Raw genomic sequence first — 17,308 nt, forward strand, 5'->3', positions numbered from 1 at the left:
AGAAGATTCCTATTGTTATATAACTTAAATGTTTACAGAATAAGATATCAGAAAATTTTTACTTATCATGGTTTGTAACTGTAGAAATAAAGTTAAAAATAATGATAATAAATTTGCCTCCTGAGGCAGACACACAAATTATTTGTCATGATTACAAACAAAATAATGAAACTTACTTATAAAGGATAAATTAGGAAAGAGTATAGACTGATTTGTGTTACCCTCTGGTCTACACTTTGAAGTTGGACAGTTCATGAAAAAAATTATGAAAAAAAATTTTAATGACATTTATTTTTATACATTTGTGGGATACAGTGTGATTAATCAAAAGTGTATATATGTATAACGATCAAATCAGGGTAATCGGCATTTCCATCTCCTTGAACACATTTCTATGTGTTGGAAACATTTAGACTTTTCTAATTTAGAAAAAAACATTTAGACTTTTCTAGCTATTTTACATGATAAATTGGACAATTTTTTTAACAGTGGTATTTTCAAGGCACAAGGTAAAATATGTGCAACCACTAATCTACTTTCTGTCTCTACAGACTTGCCTGTGGACATTACATGTAAATGAAATCACATGATATGGGCTTTTCTTAAAATTGTTTTTTTCTTTTCTTTTTAATTATACTGAGTTGCAGTTTCCCACATTTCAGATTAGGATAATACTACTATAAACTGTTTAGGTTTTCTGTAATTCATAGAAATATAAAAATAAATGGTGAAATATAGAAGTTACCTTATTTTTGAGACAGTTAGACTATATATCTGAATATATTGTATTATCTCATCCAAAAGGCGATCAGTCATGCTATCAAAATCAGCAAAAGTATCATTCTAAATAAAACAGACACATTTCATATTAAAGTATGTATCATCACATAAAAACTACCCAAATATAAACATTATTTTTATTTTAGGTATTGAAAATACAGTTAAGTTTAATTTTCTTTTTAGTAAAATTAGTGAATGTAATATTCATTATATTTAAATGAGCAAAAAGATTAAGTTTCTAGGGGAAAAAATGTTCAATGTTCTTACTACCTTTTGTTTCAATTAGTTGTTTGTTTAGCCCACTACTAGTATTAGATATGTCTATTTCATATAATGGCTTAATTAACAAAATATTTGTATAACAATATGAAATTCTAGAAATGCTTCTTACATGAAGAGAACTCATAAGTCAAAATTAAAACCATATCTTTCCTTTGGATATGCATTTACGTTAAGTTTCACAGAACTCAGAAAAATCATTTCTATTACAAGCACATTGTAGTAGGCAAATATTTACATAGAAACTGGTACAAAAATGTTTGCTTCCACTGAAAACACTGCCATGTTGTACCTGATTTCTCTCAGACATAAGAAAATCGATTCTTCCCCCAGGCAGTCCAAGTTCAATATAAGTTTTAACCAATCGAAGATCTGCACTGTTACCTAGAAAAGAGAGAATGGTATTTCAAGGATGAGATAAAGTAAAATGTACATAGTATAACATTGTACATTTTTAGTTTCCTGAATAAAATTTATGGCCTATACCATTTGTGAAGATACAATATGTTTTGAAATGGAGATTTCAATTTTAATTTTAATGTCAAAACTGACTTCCATAAGCCAATGTCTTTAAACGGCTTGTTTCTTAGGAGGCTTTGGTCACACTGATGTTTTTTTCACCTAATTGTGTGGTTGTTTACCAAACTGTTAGCACATCACTTTGTTGACTGCTGGTGACAGTGGCTGTAAATGACTTCTTATCATCACCACCTTAGGTAATCATTTAATAAATGTTTAATGCATTTTAGCCTTAGACTTAATCTACTGACTTCCTTTAGTGGTGCTGGTATAGACTAAGAGAAATAAAACACACCAAAATACCTAGGATAGTTTATTTTCATAATTTTCAACTTGAAAGATTTATAAACATTTTACAATAGAGATATAATATTTAAATATGAAATTATCTTAAAAAATTTGGATTTCTTAGGTTTACTAACAATATAAACATGTCATTATCAATTGTTGAATTTCTATTTTACCTCTCTAATATTTATCTTTTAGATATTTCACGAATAATGCACTGAAAGATAACTGATTTTAAAAGGAACACTGCTAGTGTTTAACTATTAAGTATAATTTGTACATGGCCTGGAAATATATATGCTTGATAATATTAATGAACTAGACTAGTTCTAGTTAAGATTTAAAGTTCGGTGCATAGTGTCATAATTGGGAATGGATGTTGAATCTTATCAATGTTTTCTTACTTGACTTGTTGATGTACATCTAATTAATGTTTCTTTATATCTAGTTATCTTCACATTCTGGGAATTAAATTGTTATGGTAATTTATGTAATATAGTGATTCTATTTGTTAGAGTTTCTTAAAGTACATTCATGTCAGACTGTTCTCTTTTTGGGAGTTGTTGATATAGTATTGTTACTAGATCTAGTAAAAAGGTTAGGTGACGTTAAGGAACGTGCTGTATTCCATCTTATTTTCTTTTATTCCAGAATTATATATGTAACTTAGGGATAATAATCTCTTTCTTGAAAATTTCAAAGAATTCATTACAGATTCTGTTGGATCAAGAAGTTTTTGAAAATTTTATTCATAAAATACTTTTATTCATTTTATTCATAAAATACTTCTTTGAAAATTTTATTCATTGGGGAGGGGGAGGAAAGGTTAATATTGAAGGTATTTAACTTCTTCTGAGTCTATTTGTTTAAAGTAAAAATCTCCAATTTTATTTTAGAATTTAGTAGCAAAACCTTTTTTTAGTATTTTTATATTCCATAAAATCTAGTCTGTCTACCCTAGGGTATTTGCCAATGACATGATCCTATACTTAGAAGACCCAAAAAAACTCTACCAGAAAACTTTTAGAACTCATAAATGAATTTTAGCAAAGTAGCAGCATATAAAACTAACACCCATTAATCAGTTGGGTTCTTATTCACCAATGATAAATCAGCAGAAAGAGAAATTAGAAAAACTATCCCATTCGCAAAGCCTGAAAAAAAAAAATTAGAAATAAATCTAACAAGAGGTGAAAGACCTCTACAATGAAAACTACAAAATACTAAAAAAAGAAATTGAAGAAGACCTCAGAAGATGGGAAAATCTCCCATGTCTTGGATAGGCAGAATTTATTGTCAAAATGACCATCCTACCAAAAGTGCTATAAGATTTAAAGAAATTCCTATTAAAATTTCAATGATGTTCTTCATGCAAATATAAAAAGCATTCATGAAATTCATTTGGAAAAATAAGAGGCCCATAATAGCCAAAGCAATCCTTAGCAAGAAAAGTGAAGCAGGACTCATCACAATACCAGACCTTAAATTATACTACAGAGTTTTAGTGAAAAAAAAAAAAAAAAAAAAAAAGCATAGTATTGGCACAAAAGCAAACATGAAGACCAATGGAACAGCATAGAAGACACAGAGATATAAATAGCTATCTCATACTAGACAAAGGCACCAAAAACTACACTGGAGAAAAGATAGCCTCTTTCAACATGTCAGCTTAGGAACCAACTTCCTCAATAAGATTCTTAAAGCACAGGAAGTAAAATAAAAGAATCAATAAATGGGATGGTATCAAACTAAAAAGCTTCTCCACAGCAAAGGAAATAAAGAAAATGTGAAGAGAGAGCCTGTAAAATGGTAGAAAATCTTTGTCACCTGCACCTCAGATAGGGTGTTCATTTCCAGGATATACAAGGAACTCTAAAACCTTAACACCACACACACCAAAAAACCCAAATGACCCAATCAATAAATGGGCAAAGGAACTAAGCAGACACTTCTCAAAAGAAGAAATATGAATGGTCAACAAATATATGAAAAAATGTGCAATACCCCTAGCAATTGGAGAAATGCAAATTAAAACTATATTGAGATTTCATTTCACTCCAGTCAGAATGGCTGGAGTTGTAGCTCAGTGGTAGAGCACTTGCCTGGCATGTGTAAGGCCCTGGGTTCAATTCAGCAACACATATAAAAAATAAATAAAATTTAAAAAAATCCATTGACATCTAAAAAATATATATAAAAAAAATGCAAGTAACAATAATGTTGGCAAGGATGTGGGGAAAAGGGTGCATGTACACACTGCTGGTGGGACTGGAAATTGGAGCAATCACTCTGGAAAGCAATATGGATATTCCTCAAAAAACTAGAAATGGAAACACTATTTGACCCAATTATACCACTTCTTGGGATATATACAAAGGGGTTAAAATCAGCATAATAAAGTGACACAGCGACATCAATGTTTACTGAAGTTCAATTCACAATAGCCAAGCTATGGAACCAACATAGGTGTCTTTCAATAGATGAATGGACAAAGAAAATGTGGTATATATACACAATGGAGTATTACTCAGCCATAAAGAACGAAATTATGACACTTGCTGGTAAATGGATGGATCTGGAGACTCATGCTAAGGGACATAAGCCAATCCCCCAAAACTAAAGGTTGAATGTTCTCCAGTATGTGGATGCTAATACACAACAAGTGGGGCAGGGGGTAGAATAGATGCTCAGTGAATTAGACAAGGGTAATGAAGGGAAGGGAAAGGGATACAAACAGGAAAAAACAGTGGAATGAATCAGACATAACATTCTGATGTACATATCTGAATACACCACAGTGAAACGCCACATCATGTACATCCACAAGAGTGGGATCCTAATTAGAATAAGATATTCTCCATGTTTTTATAAACATGCCCAAACTGACTCTACTGTCACGTATAACTAAAAAGAACAATTTTTAAAAATCTAGTTTGTTGTTACAGAATGACATTATAATATAGTAATACCCTTTTGGTCTAGAAACATTTGGCCTTTTCTAATACTCCTACATCTAGAAAAAAAGTTGCTGAGTAAACAAAGTAGTTTTTAGAAAGTCACAGCACAGAAGCCTGGTATTTACAATTTAATATAAGCCTTAAATATCAAACCCACACAGGAATATTGATTTTTCTAGCCTATAGAGGTAACAGCTGACAAAACCAACAAGAGAAAAGACAGAAAAAACAAAACAAAACAAAATTTTTCCATGGAAAATTTACTTCAAAAGAAAATTTAATATTATACTTAGTAAAAATTAAGCAGATTTATGTTTTAGGATATATTTAATATTCAATTAAAGTCTTTTTTTTATTTCAAAGATTAAAGAAAACTAAATGAGATCTACTTAGGACAAAAAATAATGAGTTGCTAAGGGTTACATCAATAGATGTCACATACCATCTAAACCATGTACACAGACAATGAGATGTACTCCATCTTCAGAACCATCCTCTTCTTCCATGCTGAAGTAAGGTACTGAGGATGCCAGTAGAGGAACATCACTGTACATGAACCCAGGGAGTTTAAGGAGTTTTAATTCTTCTTTTGCCTGAAGGAAACTGAAGTAAAGATACTCTTTACAAAGGATCATACTAGTTCATAGACCCAAAAAGATAATTTAGAATTGCAGAGGAAATGCAGCAATATTTGGTTTTATAATCATGAAAAAGATGTGGGAACACCTAAATAATTTAAAAAGCACAGGTCTTTTCTTTTTTCTTCTGGTTTGGTTTTTGTTGTTAGTTTTAGAATAAATTCTGATAAAAGACAATGAACATTTTAAACCTGAAGCGACTTAAAAATGTTCTTTTAACATCAACTAATAAGACAATAGAAGCAGTTATGTTGCCTGTAAAATTAATAAAGTTGGGAGAAGTACTGGAAAAATGATTATTTAATGCTTATCATGTAAATAAATAAATCTTATCTTTTTTGTTCCTTTTTAAGCTTAAATAAATGGAAGGGAAGAAGCTATTCTATATAATGTAACAGTGAGAATAGATGGTAGAGAATTCAGTAGATTAGGTTATTTGCATTTTTCTCTAAAAATTACCAAAAAGAAGAAGCAGAATTAAAAGGGGACATGTGACTAAATACAATTGGAGGGACATACTCATTTGGAATGACTGACTCATCTAACCAATTTGGGAATTGCAAACAAAATTATTACTACTTAACATTATATCATTTGGACTGATAAAAGTATAACTTAAAGAAGCTAATGAGCGGGGCTACGGTCGTGGCTCAGTGGTTGATAACTTGCCTAGCATGTATGAGGTAGTGGGTTAAATTCTCAGCACTACATAAAAATAAATAAATAAAATAAGGTATTGTGCTCATCTACAACTAAAAAAACTGAGCAGAACCTTCACAGAAGAAGATATACAAATGATCAACAAATACGAAAAAAATTCAACATCTCTTGTAGTTAGAGAAATGCGAATCAAAACTATCCTATGATTTCATTTCACTCCAATTAGAATGGCTATTATCAAGAATGCAAGCAACAACAGGTGTTGGTGAGGCTGTGGGGAAAAAGGTACACTTATACATTGCTGGTGAGATTACAAATTGGTGCAGCCACTCTGGAAAGCAGCATGGAGATTCCTCAAAAAACTTGGAATGGAACCATTATCCTACTCCTCGGTTTAAGCCCAAAGGACTTAAAATCAGCAAACTACAGTGATACAGCCACATCAATGTTTATAGCAGCTCAATTCATAATAGCTAGATTGTGAAACCAACGTAGATGCCCTTCAATAGATGAATGGATAAAGAAACTGTGGTATACATACACAAAGGAATATTCCTCAGCCAAAAAGAAAAACAAAATTATGGCATTTGCAGGTAAATGGATAGAGATGGAGAATATCATGCTAAGTGAAATAAGCCATTCCCAAAAAACCAAAGGCTGAATGTTTTCTCTAAGTGGATGCCGATCATAATGGGAGGTGGTGGGAGAAGTGGGTAAGGGAAGAATGGAACAACACTGGATTATGTAGAAGGAAATGAGGGGAGGGGAGGAAGTGGGGGGAGGGAAAGATGGTGGAATGAGACAAACATCATTACCCTGTGTACATGTATGATTACACGAATGGTGTGACTCTATATTGTGTACAACCAGAGAAATGAAAAGTTATACTCCATTTGTGAACAATGAATCAAAATGCGTTCTGCTGTCATGTATAACTAAATAGAACAAACAATATAAATATAAAGACAAGCAACAACAGGTGTTTGTGAGGCTGTGGGGAAAAAGGTACACTTATAAATAAATAAATAGGTAGGGTTCAAAAAATTTAAAAAATCTAATGAGGGGGAAGAAAGGGGAGGGTGGGAAGGGGAAAGACAGTAGAATGAATCAGACATAACTTTCCTATGTTCATATATGAATATATGACCATTGTAACTTCACCTCATGTACAAGAAGGGGAGGTTACAGTCCATGTATGTATGATATGTCAAAATACATTCTACTGTCATGTATAACTAAAAAGAACAAATTAAAAAAGAGAAAGTTACATTCTCTTAAGGAAAAAAAAGGCTAATGAACACTAAACTGAATAGGATACATTGGGTGAAGACATAAATACCATCTCTTCCTCATGACTCTGACAGTGAGAAGTACCCAGCAGGTGGTATTATAATCTTTGGTCTCAGTTTATACGCTACAATGTTTTAATTGAACATATTCATCTCAGTGGGTTTCACTAGCTTTAGGTTCTAAATATCTTAAATTTACACATAGATCATAATAATCTATGAATTTTAAATTTTATCAACCTTGTATTCATTTATCTAATATTGTCCTTATTTCCTAGATATGCTCATTACCCCTAAATTTTTGTCTGGGAGCTAATGGGGTAATGGTGATAAAAGGGTTTTAACCTCAATTATTCCATACTTCTAACACAAAATTATGAATGGAAAATTTTATCAGGAACATCTAGCCAAGAAACAGGACAATCACTTGTAAACTACCTGTCTTTCTGTCAAAGGGCATAATGGGTTCATTTCTATATTTTAGACAGGTAATCAGAGAAACATTTTTTGTACTATAGAAACTGGAGAACAAAAATGGACATCAGCCCTTTAGCACTATTTATGATTTATATTTATATCTATTTATATAGATATGTATATTTTATAAGTATCACTTAAGAAAATGTTCTAAGTGAATATATACTGTCTGTAAAATTTAATACAGAAAACTTGGGAAAGGTATTAGAAAACTGATAATCTAATATTTATTATGTATATAAATTTTATCATCTATATATATTTTTGATTTTGCTTATATATATTTATTTATGATCTACGTATATTTAGTAGCATATACTGTTAAGCTCCATTACTTACGCTTGTATTTGAGGTTTTGGTGAATTTTCATACCAGGAAATTGAAGAAGTAAAGTTGTAAGAAATGCTGCTTGGCTGCTTTGTAATGGCATCAAATTTACTTTTAGAAGAAAATTTAACACTACAAGGAGACTCCCGTGGTGCAGATGGGAAGGACAAACAACCAGAAGTACAAACAGTAGGCATATTTATACCATCCCTCAGATATTCATTGTTTACTTTTTCAGGTTTTATAAGTCTTTCTTCTGCTAGTGCATCTCTGCTTGTACAGTGAACATTTATTGTTTCATCCAAAGTCGTATAATCTTTTTCTTCATAATAACCATTTTGAACCATTTGTTGATCCTGCTCCTCCTCTTCCTCCTCCTCCTCCTCCTCTTCCTCTTCCTCCTCGTTACCCTGTTCCTGTTGAAGATCACTAATTCCTTTTTCACAAGTTTCCTTCTGAGGGCTAAGTGAATTGCTGTAGCTAATAGCACATGTGTCAGAAACATCCGTATTGCTCTGAGAACCAAAATAATTTTCCACAAGCCCTTGCTTTACCATATCAGTACCAGCTGAAAAAGGGTCACTTGTACCCAGATCAGTTTCACCTTCAACTGCAGGAGTTTCTGAATATATTTGTTTGATATTTAATGTATCACTATTTTTTTTTTCCACAGTTCTATCTTCACTAACTTCTGCATTAGTAGAAATGGAGCCTGAAACAACACAAGAAGTACCTAAACAAATCAGTTTTGAATTTAACATAACTGCTGTTCCTTCTGAGCTATTAGATTTATCAGGACTCTGGGAGTCTTTACCCATAGTATTCAAGTTAGGTTTGGAGCTGCAACTACTTTTCGCATCACTGGAAGTATCTTTATCTGAAAAAACAAGTTGCAAAGTGTCTTTAGTGCTTGAATTTAAGGAATGTATTGCTATAGTTTCACTATCCAAATGCCCTGAAAATATAACACTCTGCTCTTGCAAAATAATACTTGACTTTTTAGTATCATCACATTTTGGCAAATCAATTGTTCCTAGATTTAATACAGTTTTGCTATCACTTAGATGGCATTCAGGCACAACAGATTTCTTAGAATTCTCATCAGGTGACAACAGTTCATCATCAGAAGGTAGAGAGTTTATAGATGTCAAAGATGACTGTATTTCACTTAAAGCACTTGTACTCTCAGTGCAATGACTTCCTAATGAAAATTTTACATTACTATCAGTTTTCATCAAAAGCTGAGGAAATAATCTTTCATTATTGAAAGGACCTTGCCCTTGCACAGTTTCAAAGACTATATCAGGATTTGGATGTGTTGCAAAAGAACTTGGTTCACTTTCAACACCTGAATCTGAAAATCTAGATGAGGCATATGTGGCATTAGTATCTGGTAACTTAATTGTATCTCCACTTACTACAACATGATATTCTTTTGTAGAAGGAGCAGGCAGGTTATTTCTTAATTTAGCTAATGATTCTCCAACAGAACACTTTGCTTCTGGCAAAGCTTCCTTTTCAAGTGTTATTTCTAGAGATTTAGATTTACCATTAGATTCTAAGGACTCAAAGCCGGGTAGTAAATTATCCACAAGTATTTCATCATGTTGAAGCTCAGTCCAAGGTCCTATTTTAACAGTTATTTTCTCTCCACTGAAAGGATCTTTGTTACAGGATTTTACTTCAATTGTTCTAACTCCTGAAGATGGGGTTGTTTGATGATCATGGCAATCGTCAGATGAACTTCTGGATGTCAGATTGTGTTCCATGTGTGTAATTTCACTACCGTCCTGGGAGATATCAAGTTTACCTGAAATGGACAAATTTGCACAAAGATTTAGGCTGCCAGTGTTCAAAGGATCAAACTGGTCTGGTTGAATATTTTCAATATTTGGAGACTTTTGTTCAGTTCTCTCTGTATTAGTTGGCAAATAGCTAGCTTCCTTCTGTCTGATGTAAGTCTTTGGGTCAAAATTATATCCACATATTGTGGGATCCAGACCTTCCTTCTGACTATGTGAAGGATTGCCTTCAAAGCATTTAGTGTGATCATTTGGTGCTGTACTTTTCAAACATCTGTAGCCTACCAAAACCACAGAATCCTTAGAGTTCTGTTTTATTAATTTTTTTGTGTTTTCTGGTTTCATTGTTTTCATGAGCTTAGTAACCTTAACCTTGGATTTATGTGATTCTTCATTTTTTCCTTTTAGAGATTTTGTTAGCAGCTTTTCACCTTCTGTAAACCAAATATTGGAGGAACCAGCAGGTCTGACCTTCAACTCTGGGCTAGAAAGTCCTGCTACAGAGCTTTCTTCAGTCTCATATTTATCCATCCTATTGGACTCTGATCTCTGAAGATTCTGAATTCCCATCCAGGGTGCATCTAAGTCTTTTATCCAAAGAAAAAAAGATTTAGATTTAAAACAAGTGTGAGAACTCATATGATTAAGACTATTTTTTCTAACTATAACTTTCTAATGTCCTCAAACAAATAAAATTGAAAGGGAAAAGCTGCTTCACATTAGGGAATGGTTTTATTTATATTAGGAAAAATACACTGAAAATTATACACATAGCTTATATATTTTAGATGATACTTACCTTCAATAACTGAATCTAAATACCTATCTTCAAAGATTATAGGTAATGAATTGAGATCTCCATCTAATTCACTACATTCAATAGGTAGGGGTGGAAGAGAACTGCAGAAGGAAGTATTTTTGATAGCGGTGCACATCTGTAGGTGACTCTGAGCACTGAAAAATATTTCTTAAGTCAGAATGTAATAAAAAATTATACCCACTTCCACTTTACAGTCTGCCATACTTTCTTCCCCTACCATTCCTATCCCCTTTCTTTAAGAAATACTCTTCTTATGAAAGAGCTTCTTGAACAGAGATAAAAACTGGTAAAATAAAGATTATGGCTTGTGGACAATATTATTGACATAAAATTATAGTTTATTGACTAATTTCTATTATAGTGTATACTTTAAGTTATTTCAAAATGAGTATCTATGCTTACAGAATAAGCTTCCAAATATGCTGTGAATATCATGTAAGAAAAATACAAAAGACCAAATGTTTACCAATTATTTGATAACAATAAGGAAAAAAGTACACTCCATTGTAGCTGCTTTACTTAATACATATTGATAAATAAAATTAATAGCTATTTAAAACTATGTATTTAACTTTCTCCCCCCACCCCTTTTGGCACTAGGGATTGAACCCAGGGGTGCTTTACCACTGAGCAACATACCCAGCCCTTTTTATTTATTTTGAGACAGGGTCTCACTAGGTTGCTTAGGGCCTTGCTAAGTTGCTAAGATTGGCCTCAAACTTGTGATCCTTCTGTCTCAGCCTCCAGAGTTGCTGGGATTATAGCATGGGAAACCTTGCCTGGCAGTACGTAACTTTCTAATACAAAACAATTCAAAAATCCTTTGTTATGTAAAATTTAAAAAAAATCCAGAACAAATTTAAAACAGAACAGTATGAAAAACTTCATGTACCCATTACCCAGTCTCGACAATTAACATTTGTCCGTGTTCTATCTATACCTCGAAATTCAATACTTAGCCCTACACTCCAATACTGTTTAGTTTTTATGAGATACTATACATGGACTGAAATATACAAATCTAAGCTGTAGGATTTTGACAAGTGAATATATATGACATAGAACATTTTAATCTATTCAGAGTTTCCTCATGTCTTCCCAATTTTCTAGTCCAGATAAACTCCAAGATGACCACTGCTCTATTTTCATCTTAGTTTTGGCTGTTCCAGAAGTTCATTATTATAAAATCATACATTATTCATTCTTTTATGTCTACCTGTGAAAAGCCACACAGAAAATGATAAATATAAGAGATTTTGACATGTGAAAATAAAGATAGAATAAGATGGCCAAATGAAAGGCTGGAGCCAGAGCTTCACGGCTATATTTACAAATTATAGTAAATCTGATATAAGGGGAGAAGGGGCAAGGCAAGTGCATTATGCTTCTTCCTGTAAGGGAAGAGGCCTTTATGAAGTAATTCATAAAATTCAATAAAGAGTAGGTTTCTGAACTTCAAATTCCTCTAGGTTTCTCTATAAAATATGAAATAGATATGTATGTAAAAGGAAACAAGGTCATTTTAAGTTTGGATTTATGCTACTCACTGAAGTTCCTGGTATGCAATGGCAGCATCTCTTGGATGTTCAAAACAAAAGAATGCCTCCGAAAATCTGCGAACCTAGAAAAGAATTTCAAAAAAAGAGTATTAATAACATGGCACATTTAAAAAGTCAATCTGGCATAGAATGGCAGTGAGAGAAATTGGCTCCATTAGGCCTTGCATAACCACTCCTGTGAGAATTCTCTCCCTCTTCAGTGTTGCCAAAGCACTGTATTTTTGTGCTATATGAAATGATACAGCAGAATCTACAGTGAGGAATTTAGGTTTACATTTTAGATCTCATTTCTCTTCCTTAAAGGCAGGGATTCTATTTGTCTGATTTACCACTATACCTCTAGTATTGAGAATATTGCCCAGTAAATGGGAAAAACAAGGAAAAATCGGCTAACTATCAGGTGGCTTTCTCCATGCTAGATGCCAGGCTTTCACATATGTGCTAACTGTACTGACTGACTTAGAAATATTGACTTTGGGCATTTAATCTTCGAGCGTCAGATGACTCATTTTCAAATTATACTTAATAATTGTCTTATATATGGGGCTATTATAAAGAACAAACAAGAATATGTGATAGCACTCTATAATCCGGCAAATGCATATAAATAAAATCTATTATAATTTCCATTCACTACATTTTGCCTTAGAATAACTATATATGGAAATCATACCACCTCCTAAAATGTAATGTTTGTTAGAACAGGAACAATGTTTTGATGACCCTTGTAGCCTCTAAAACATGCCTTCGCATGTTAAATAAGTATTTGGTAAACACATTGACTCTAGCTGAATACTTCTTCCATTACATTTATTTATTTTTATTTTTTCAAAAACATGCTATATTGCTTTAGTTGGAAAATAAAATTTCCACCTGTTCAAAGCAATATATACTACCAATACATTTATATATTTTGACCCTTTCATTTTTAATAATGAAAGGAAAGGCTTTGTCAACAATTGGAACAATATTAAGCAACAGGAGATGGAAAAGATATCTTGTTTGGGGTATAGAGAAGAGGATAATTATGTCACATCTTGAAATTATATTACATGGAAGATTCTTTTCTAAAGGGAAATATGATTTAGGATTCTTTGGTTTTAAATGTACAATGAATTGGAGATCTATTTTACTCATCATCAAGATCTGGGCAAACAAGACTTACTAAACCTCTTTGCCTAAGCAGATGAGCCCGACTCTTCAGAAGGACAAGTCAACAAGGGAGGTGGGGAGAGGCAGGTATCAGGCACTGAGGAGGAGGATGCCATCTGTGTCTTTACTTTAAAATGCATTCCAATTGCCTCTTCTTTCTTTCCACCCACTAAAGGGAAGATAAGAAAAACCAAAACCATCTGCCTGTGTATCCAGCTATTGGAGATGTTTTCCCTGGAGACTATAAAGTGTGAAGAATGCATCTATTAAGTTATCTGGATTCCTAGAGTTGCAGCTGGACTTGCAAAATTGGTGGGCTGCTTTTCCTATTCTCTCTACTTTCTATAATTCCTACAATAACTATCAATTCTTGATAGTATCCTACCCATAAGACTATACTAATTACTTTCATTCTTTGTTTTAAACCATAAAAAAATTCAATGGAGGAGGTATTATCTTCATTTAGTAAGTGAGGAAACTGAGGCCCCAACAGGTTAATCACTTGGGCAAGAAAATATAAGTGATAAACTTTTGGTTCAAATAAAGATTTGAGAAACTCCAAATCTTGTGCTTCAAACCACTTATCATTTCCCTTCTACATACACTTCATGTTATCAGAAATCTTTCCTATCTTCTATGCACTCTTAAGTTTCTCAATTCTCTCACAATGACTAACACTCTGGGGTGATGTGTAATGAATAAGGTTACAAACTGTACTGTGTGGCCATAAAAATTAAGGTATGATTGCCACCTGATGGCAATACAGTTTAATTTTAGGCAAAAGACATACATTAAAAAAAAGTTAAATTTACAAAGTTAAACTTTGGATGTGATAAGTATATATTATTGGTTTGGTATATGTTTATAAAAATGAGTTTTCTTATATACCCTAATTTTAAAAAGAATTCACTTATTTGGCAGCATCAGTATTCAAAATTGAGCAAAGAGCTAGAAGAAAAAAACCCTGAGGATACAGAATGGAATTTATTACTAATACTTTAAAGAGTAAATGCTCCTTTATCTATGTTCTTCCTAATACTTTGTTCAAATTACATACTATTTATTGCAGTACAATTATTACTAATATTATTTATTATAGTACAACTTTATATGTGTTCAAGCAAGTTAGAGTCCAATTTTGAGTGCAGGGTATATATCTGATAGATCATAATATTTAAGTTACCTTGACAAAAGTAGGTATATTACAAATGTTTACTGAACAAACGTTCTTTAAGTCCTTGTGTTACACTCATAGTAAGATACCATAGTGATTTTATTACACAAAGCTGATTTATACTTATTATTAAATAGAATTCTAACTAGTTTAAATTAACTGATTCTCAATCCACAGCTATTTTAAAAGAGCAAATTAAAGGAAAATGAACAATTGTAGAGGTAATTACACAAATGCAGTTATAAGAAATTATGAGAACGATGTTGAAGAAGAAAAGCCCCTCTTTAAAAAAACCTAGTATAAAAATCATGTAAAAATTAAAAATTAATATAACTTCAGACCTTTAAAGTAGAATCCAATATCCCTACACTAGTTATTGATAGTTCAGTATTAAATATTTAAATATTTTAATCAATAGATTAAAGTTGAGCAGATGATATAAACTTTGAAATGATAGCTAAATCATTATGAAAGGGTTAAATCATGTTCAGTACACTCTACTTAAGAAAATAGGGGAACATGTATCACACTAGAAGGTATTCATTTGTATTAGTTAAAATAACTTAAGGAAAAACTTAACCCTTCAAAAAGTGTATCAGAGCCCAGTGCAGTATTGCATGCCTGTAATCCCAGTGACTGAGGAGGCTGAGGCAGGGGATAGCAGGCTCAAGCTCAGCCTGAGCAACTTAGTAAGGCCCTAAGCAACTTTGGGAGACCCTATCTCACAATAAAAAACAAAAAGGGCTGCAGATGTAGCTCAGTGGTAGGGCACCTCTGGATTTAATTCCCACTACCAGGGGGGGGAAAAAAAAAAAAAAGAAAGAAAAAGCAGATTATCAGAAAATAAAGTTTACTTTGGATAGACTTATTTACTAAAAAGCTGAATATGTATATTTGCACATAAAAGCTATAATACATTTTTGTTTTGTTTATAATTATAGTAAAATTAGAAGTCTTCCCAAACTGCAAAACACAAAATAAAAAGAATAAGCCAGGTTTGAAAATGTCTATTTTTAATTTCTACTTAGACCATGACAGAGAAATTGGTATAGAACTTGCCTGAACACAACATATAACTGATAAAATACATGAAACTATTTTCATACAACTATTTCTGACATTGACAAATAGGTACTAGATATGCAAAGCAGCAGGAAAATGTAACTCATAATCAAGAAAATAATGCAGTCAGTAGAAATGACGCCCAGGATAATCCAGATGTTAGAATAATAGACAATTCTATTTTTTAAGTTTTTTAAGAGCAGATTTAGGTTTACACAAAAGAACGATCAGAAAGTAACAGGCAGTTCTTACAGCCTCTTCTGCCCTCCTATCTCTCCAGCTTCTCCTATTATTTTAAAATCTCATATAACTGTGCTACAGTTTTAATAAAACTTCATAGTTAACATTAAAGTTCACTATCACTATTCATGCTCTGTCCTTTAACAAATATGTTTTATTATTACGTGATAATCATCATAATATTACATATAATGGATTCACTGCCCTAAAAATCCCATGCTCCACCTATGTGTCCCTCTCTGTGAGCCTGTGGCAACCACTGTTCTTTTTACTGTCTTCTTAGATTTTCCTTTTCTAGAATGTCATAAAGTTGGAATTAGACAGCATATATTACCTTTCATATTAGTTTCTTTCACTTAGTGATGATTTCAAGGTATCTCCATGCTTTTTCTTGGCTTAATAATTGCTTCTTATCATTAAATAACATTCTACTGTATGGATGTACAGCAGTTTGTTAAACTAATCACCTACTGAAGGATACCTTCATTGCTTCCAAGTTTTGACAATTATGAAAAAATGGTTATAAACATCCATGTGCAGGTTTACATATGAACGTGTTTTTAACACAGCTAAGTATCAAGAGTTATGATAGCTGTGTTGTATAGTAAGAGCACATTTAGTTTTGTAAGAAATTGCTGAAATGTCTTCCAGGTGGTTAACCCATATTACATTCCTACCAGCAATAAATGAGAGCTCCTGTTTGTTTCATCAGTGTTTTGAATTTTAGAAATTCTTATAGCTGTATAGTTGTATTGTCACAAAAGAGGTATGAGGAGTTCCTGGAGAGGGACATCACTACTCAGGACAAGTAAGGTCTTATGTGATATAAAAAAATTTCAGTACACGCTAGTCAAAGACACAGAGATTTATTTAGGAAAGCAGTTACACATTCATGGGAGAATGTGGGCCATCTTCAAGAATGAGAAAACAACCCCTTCGTCTGGGGTATTAATATTTATCGAGGGATAGTAGTTAGGGGCTGGAATAGAGGTAAAGTCAGGGTGGGGTTATGGAATTCTGTGCCAGTTCTAGAACTTGCATGTTGACCCCCTATCATGTAATATTTTTGTAGGCAAAAATGCAGATTGTGGGGTTAGGGTTGTGGCTCAGTGGTAGAATGCTTGCCTATCATGTGTGAGGCATTGGGTTAGATCCTCAGTACCACTTAAAAAATAAATAAATAAAATAGAGGTATTGTGTCCATCTATACCTTAAAAAAAAAAAAGAAAAAAAAGAATGCAGATTGTGTTGCTTATGAGTTGCTTGTTTTGTATACCAATGGTTC

At 32.6% G+C, this 17,308-nt stretch overlaps 1 protein-coding gene across 9 annotated transcripts in view; it reads right to left on the reverse strand.

Moving 5' to 3' along the window:
* FAM135A (family with sequence similarity 135 member A) overlaps positions 1–17,308 on the reverse strand; it is a 112,041-nt gene that overhangs the window by 22,289 nt on the left and 72,444 nt on the right. For 4 of the 9 annotated variants that reach the window (XM_079146490.1, XM_079146491.1, XM_079146489.1 and 1 more), the window contains 6 exons: positions 12,384–12,457; positions 10,816–10,970; positions 8,227–10,603; positions 5,266–5,426; positions 1,352–1,443; positions 746–843 (listed from right to left, as the gene is read on the reverse strand). In XM_079146490.1, the coding sequence (XP_079002616.1) occupies positions 746–843; positions 1,352–1,443; positions 5,266–5,426; positions 8,227–10,603; positions 10,816–10,970; positions 12,384–12,457 (2,957 nt within the window). The remainder of the gene's footprint in view (positions 1–745; positions 844–1,351; positions 1,444–5,265; positions 5,427–8,226; positions 10,604–10,815; positions 10,971–12,383; positions 12,458–17,308) is intronic. The other 5 variants (XM_079146497.1, XM_079146496.1, XM_079146494.1 and 2 more) reach the window with 3 other exon arrangements.

Source organism: Sciurus vulgaris, assembly GCF_902686455.1.
Source record: "Sciurus vulgaris genome assembly, chromosome: 7".
In the NCBI taxonomy this organism is placed as follows: domain Eukaryota; kingdom Metazoa; phylum Chordata; class Mammalia; order Rodentia; family Sciuridae; genus Sciurus; species Sciurus vulgaris.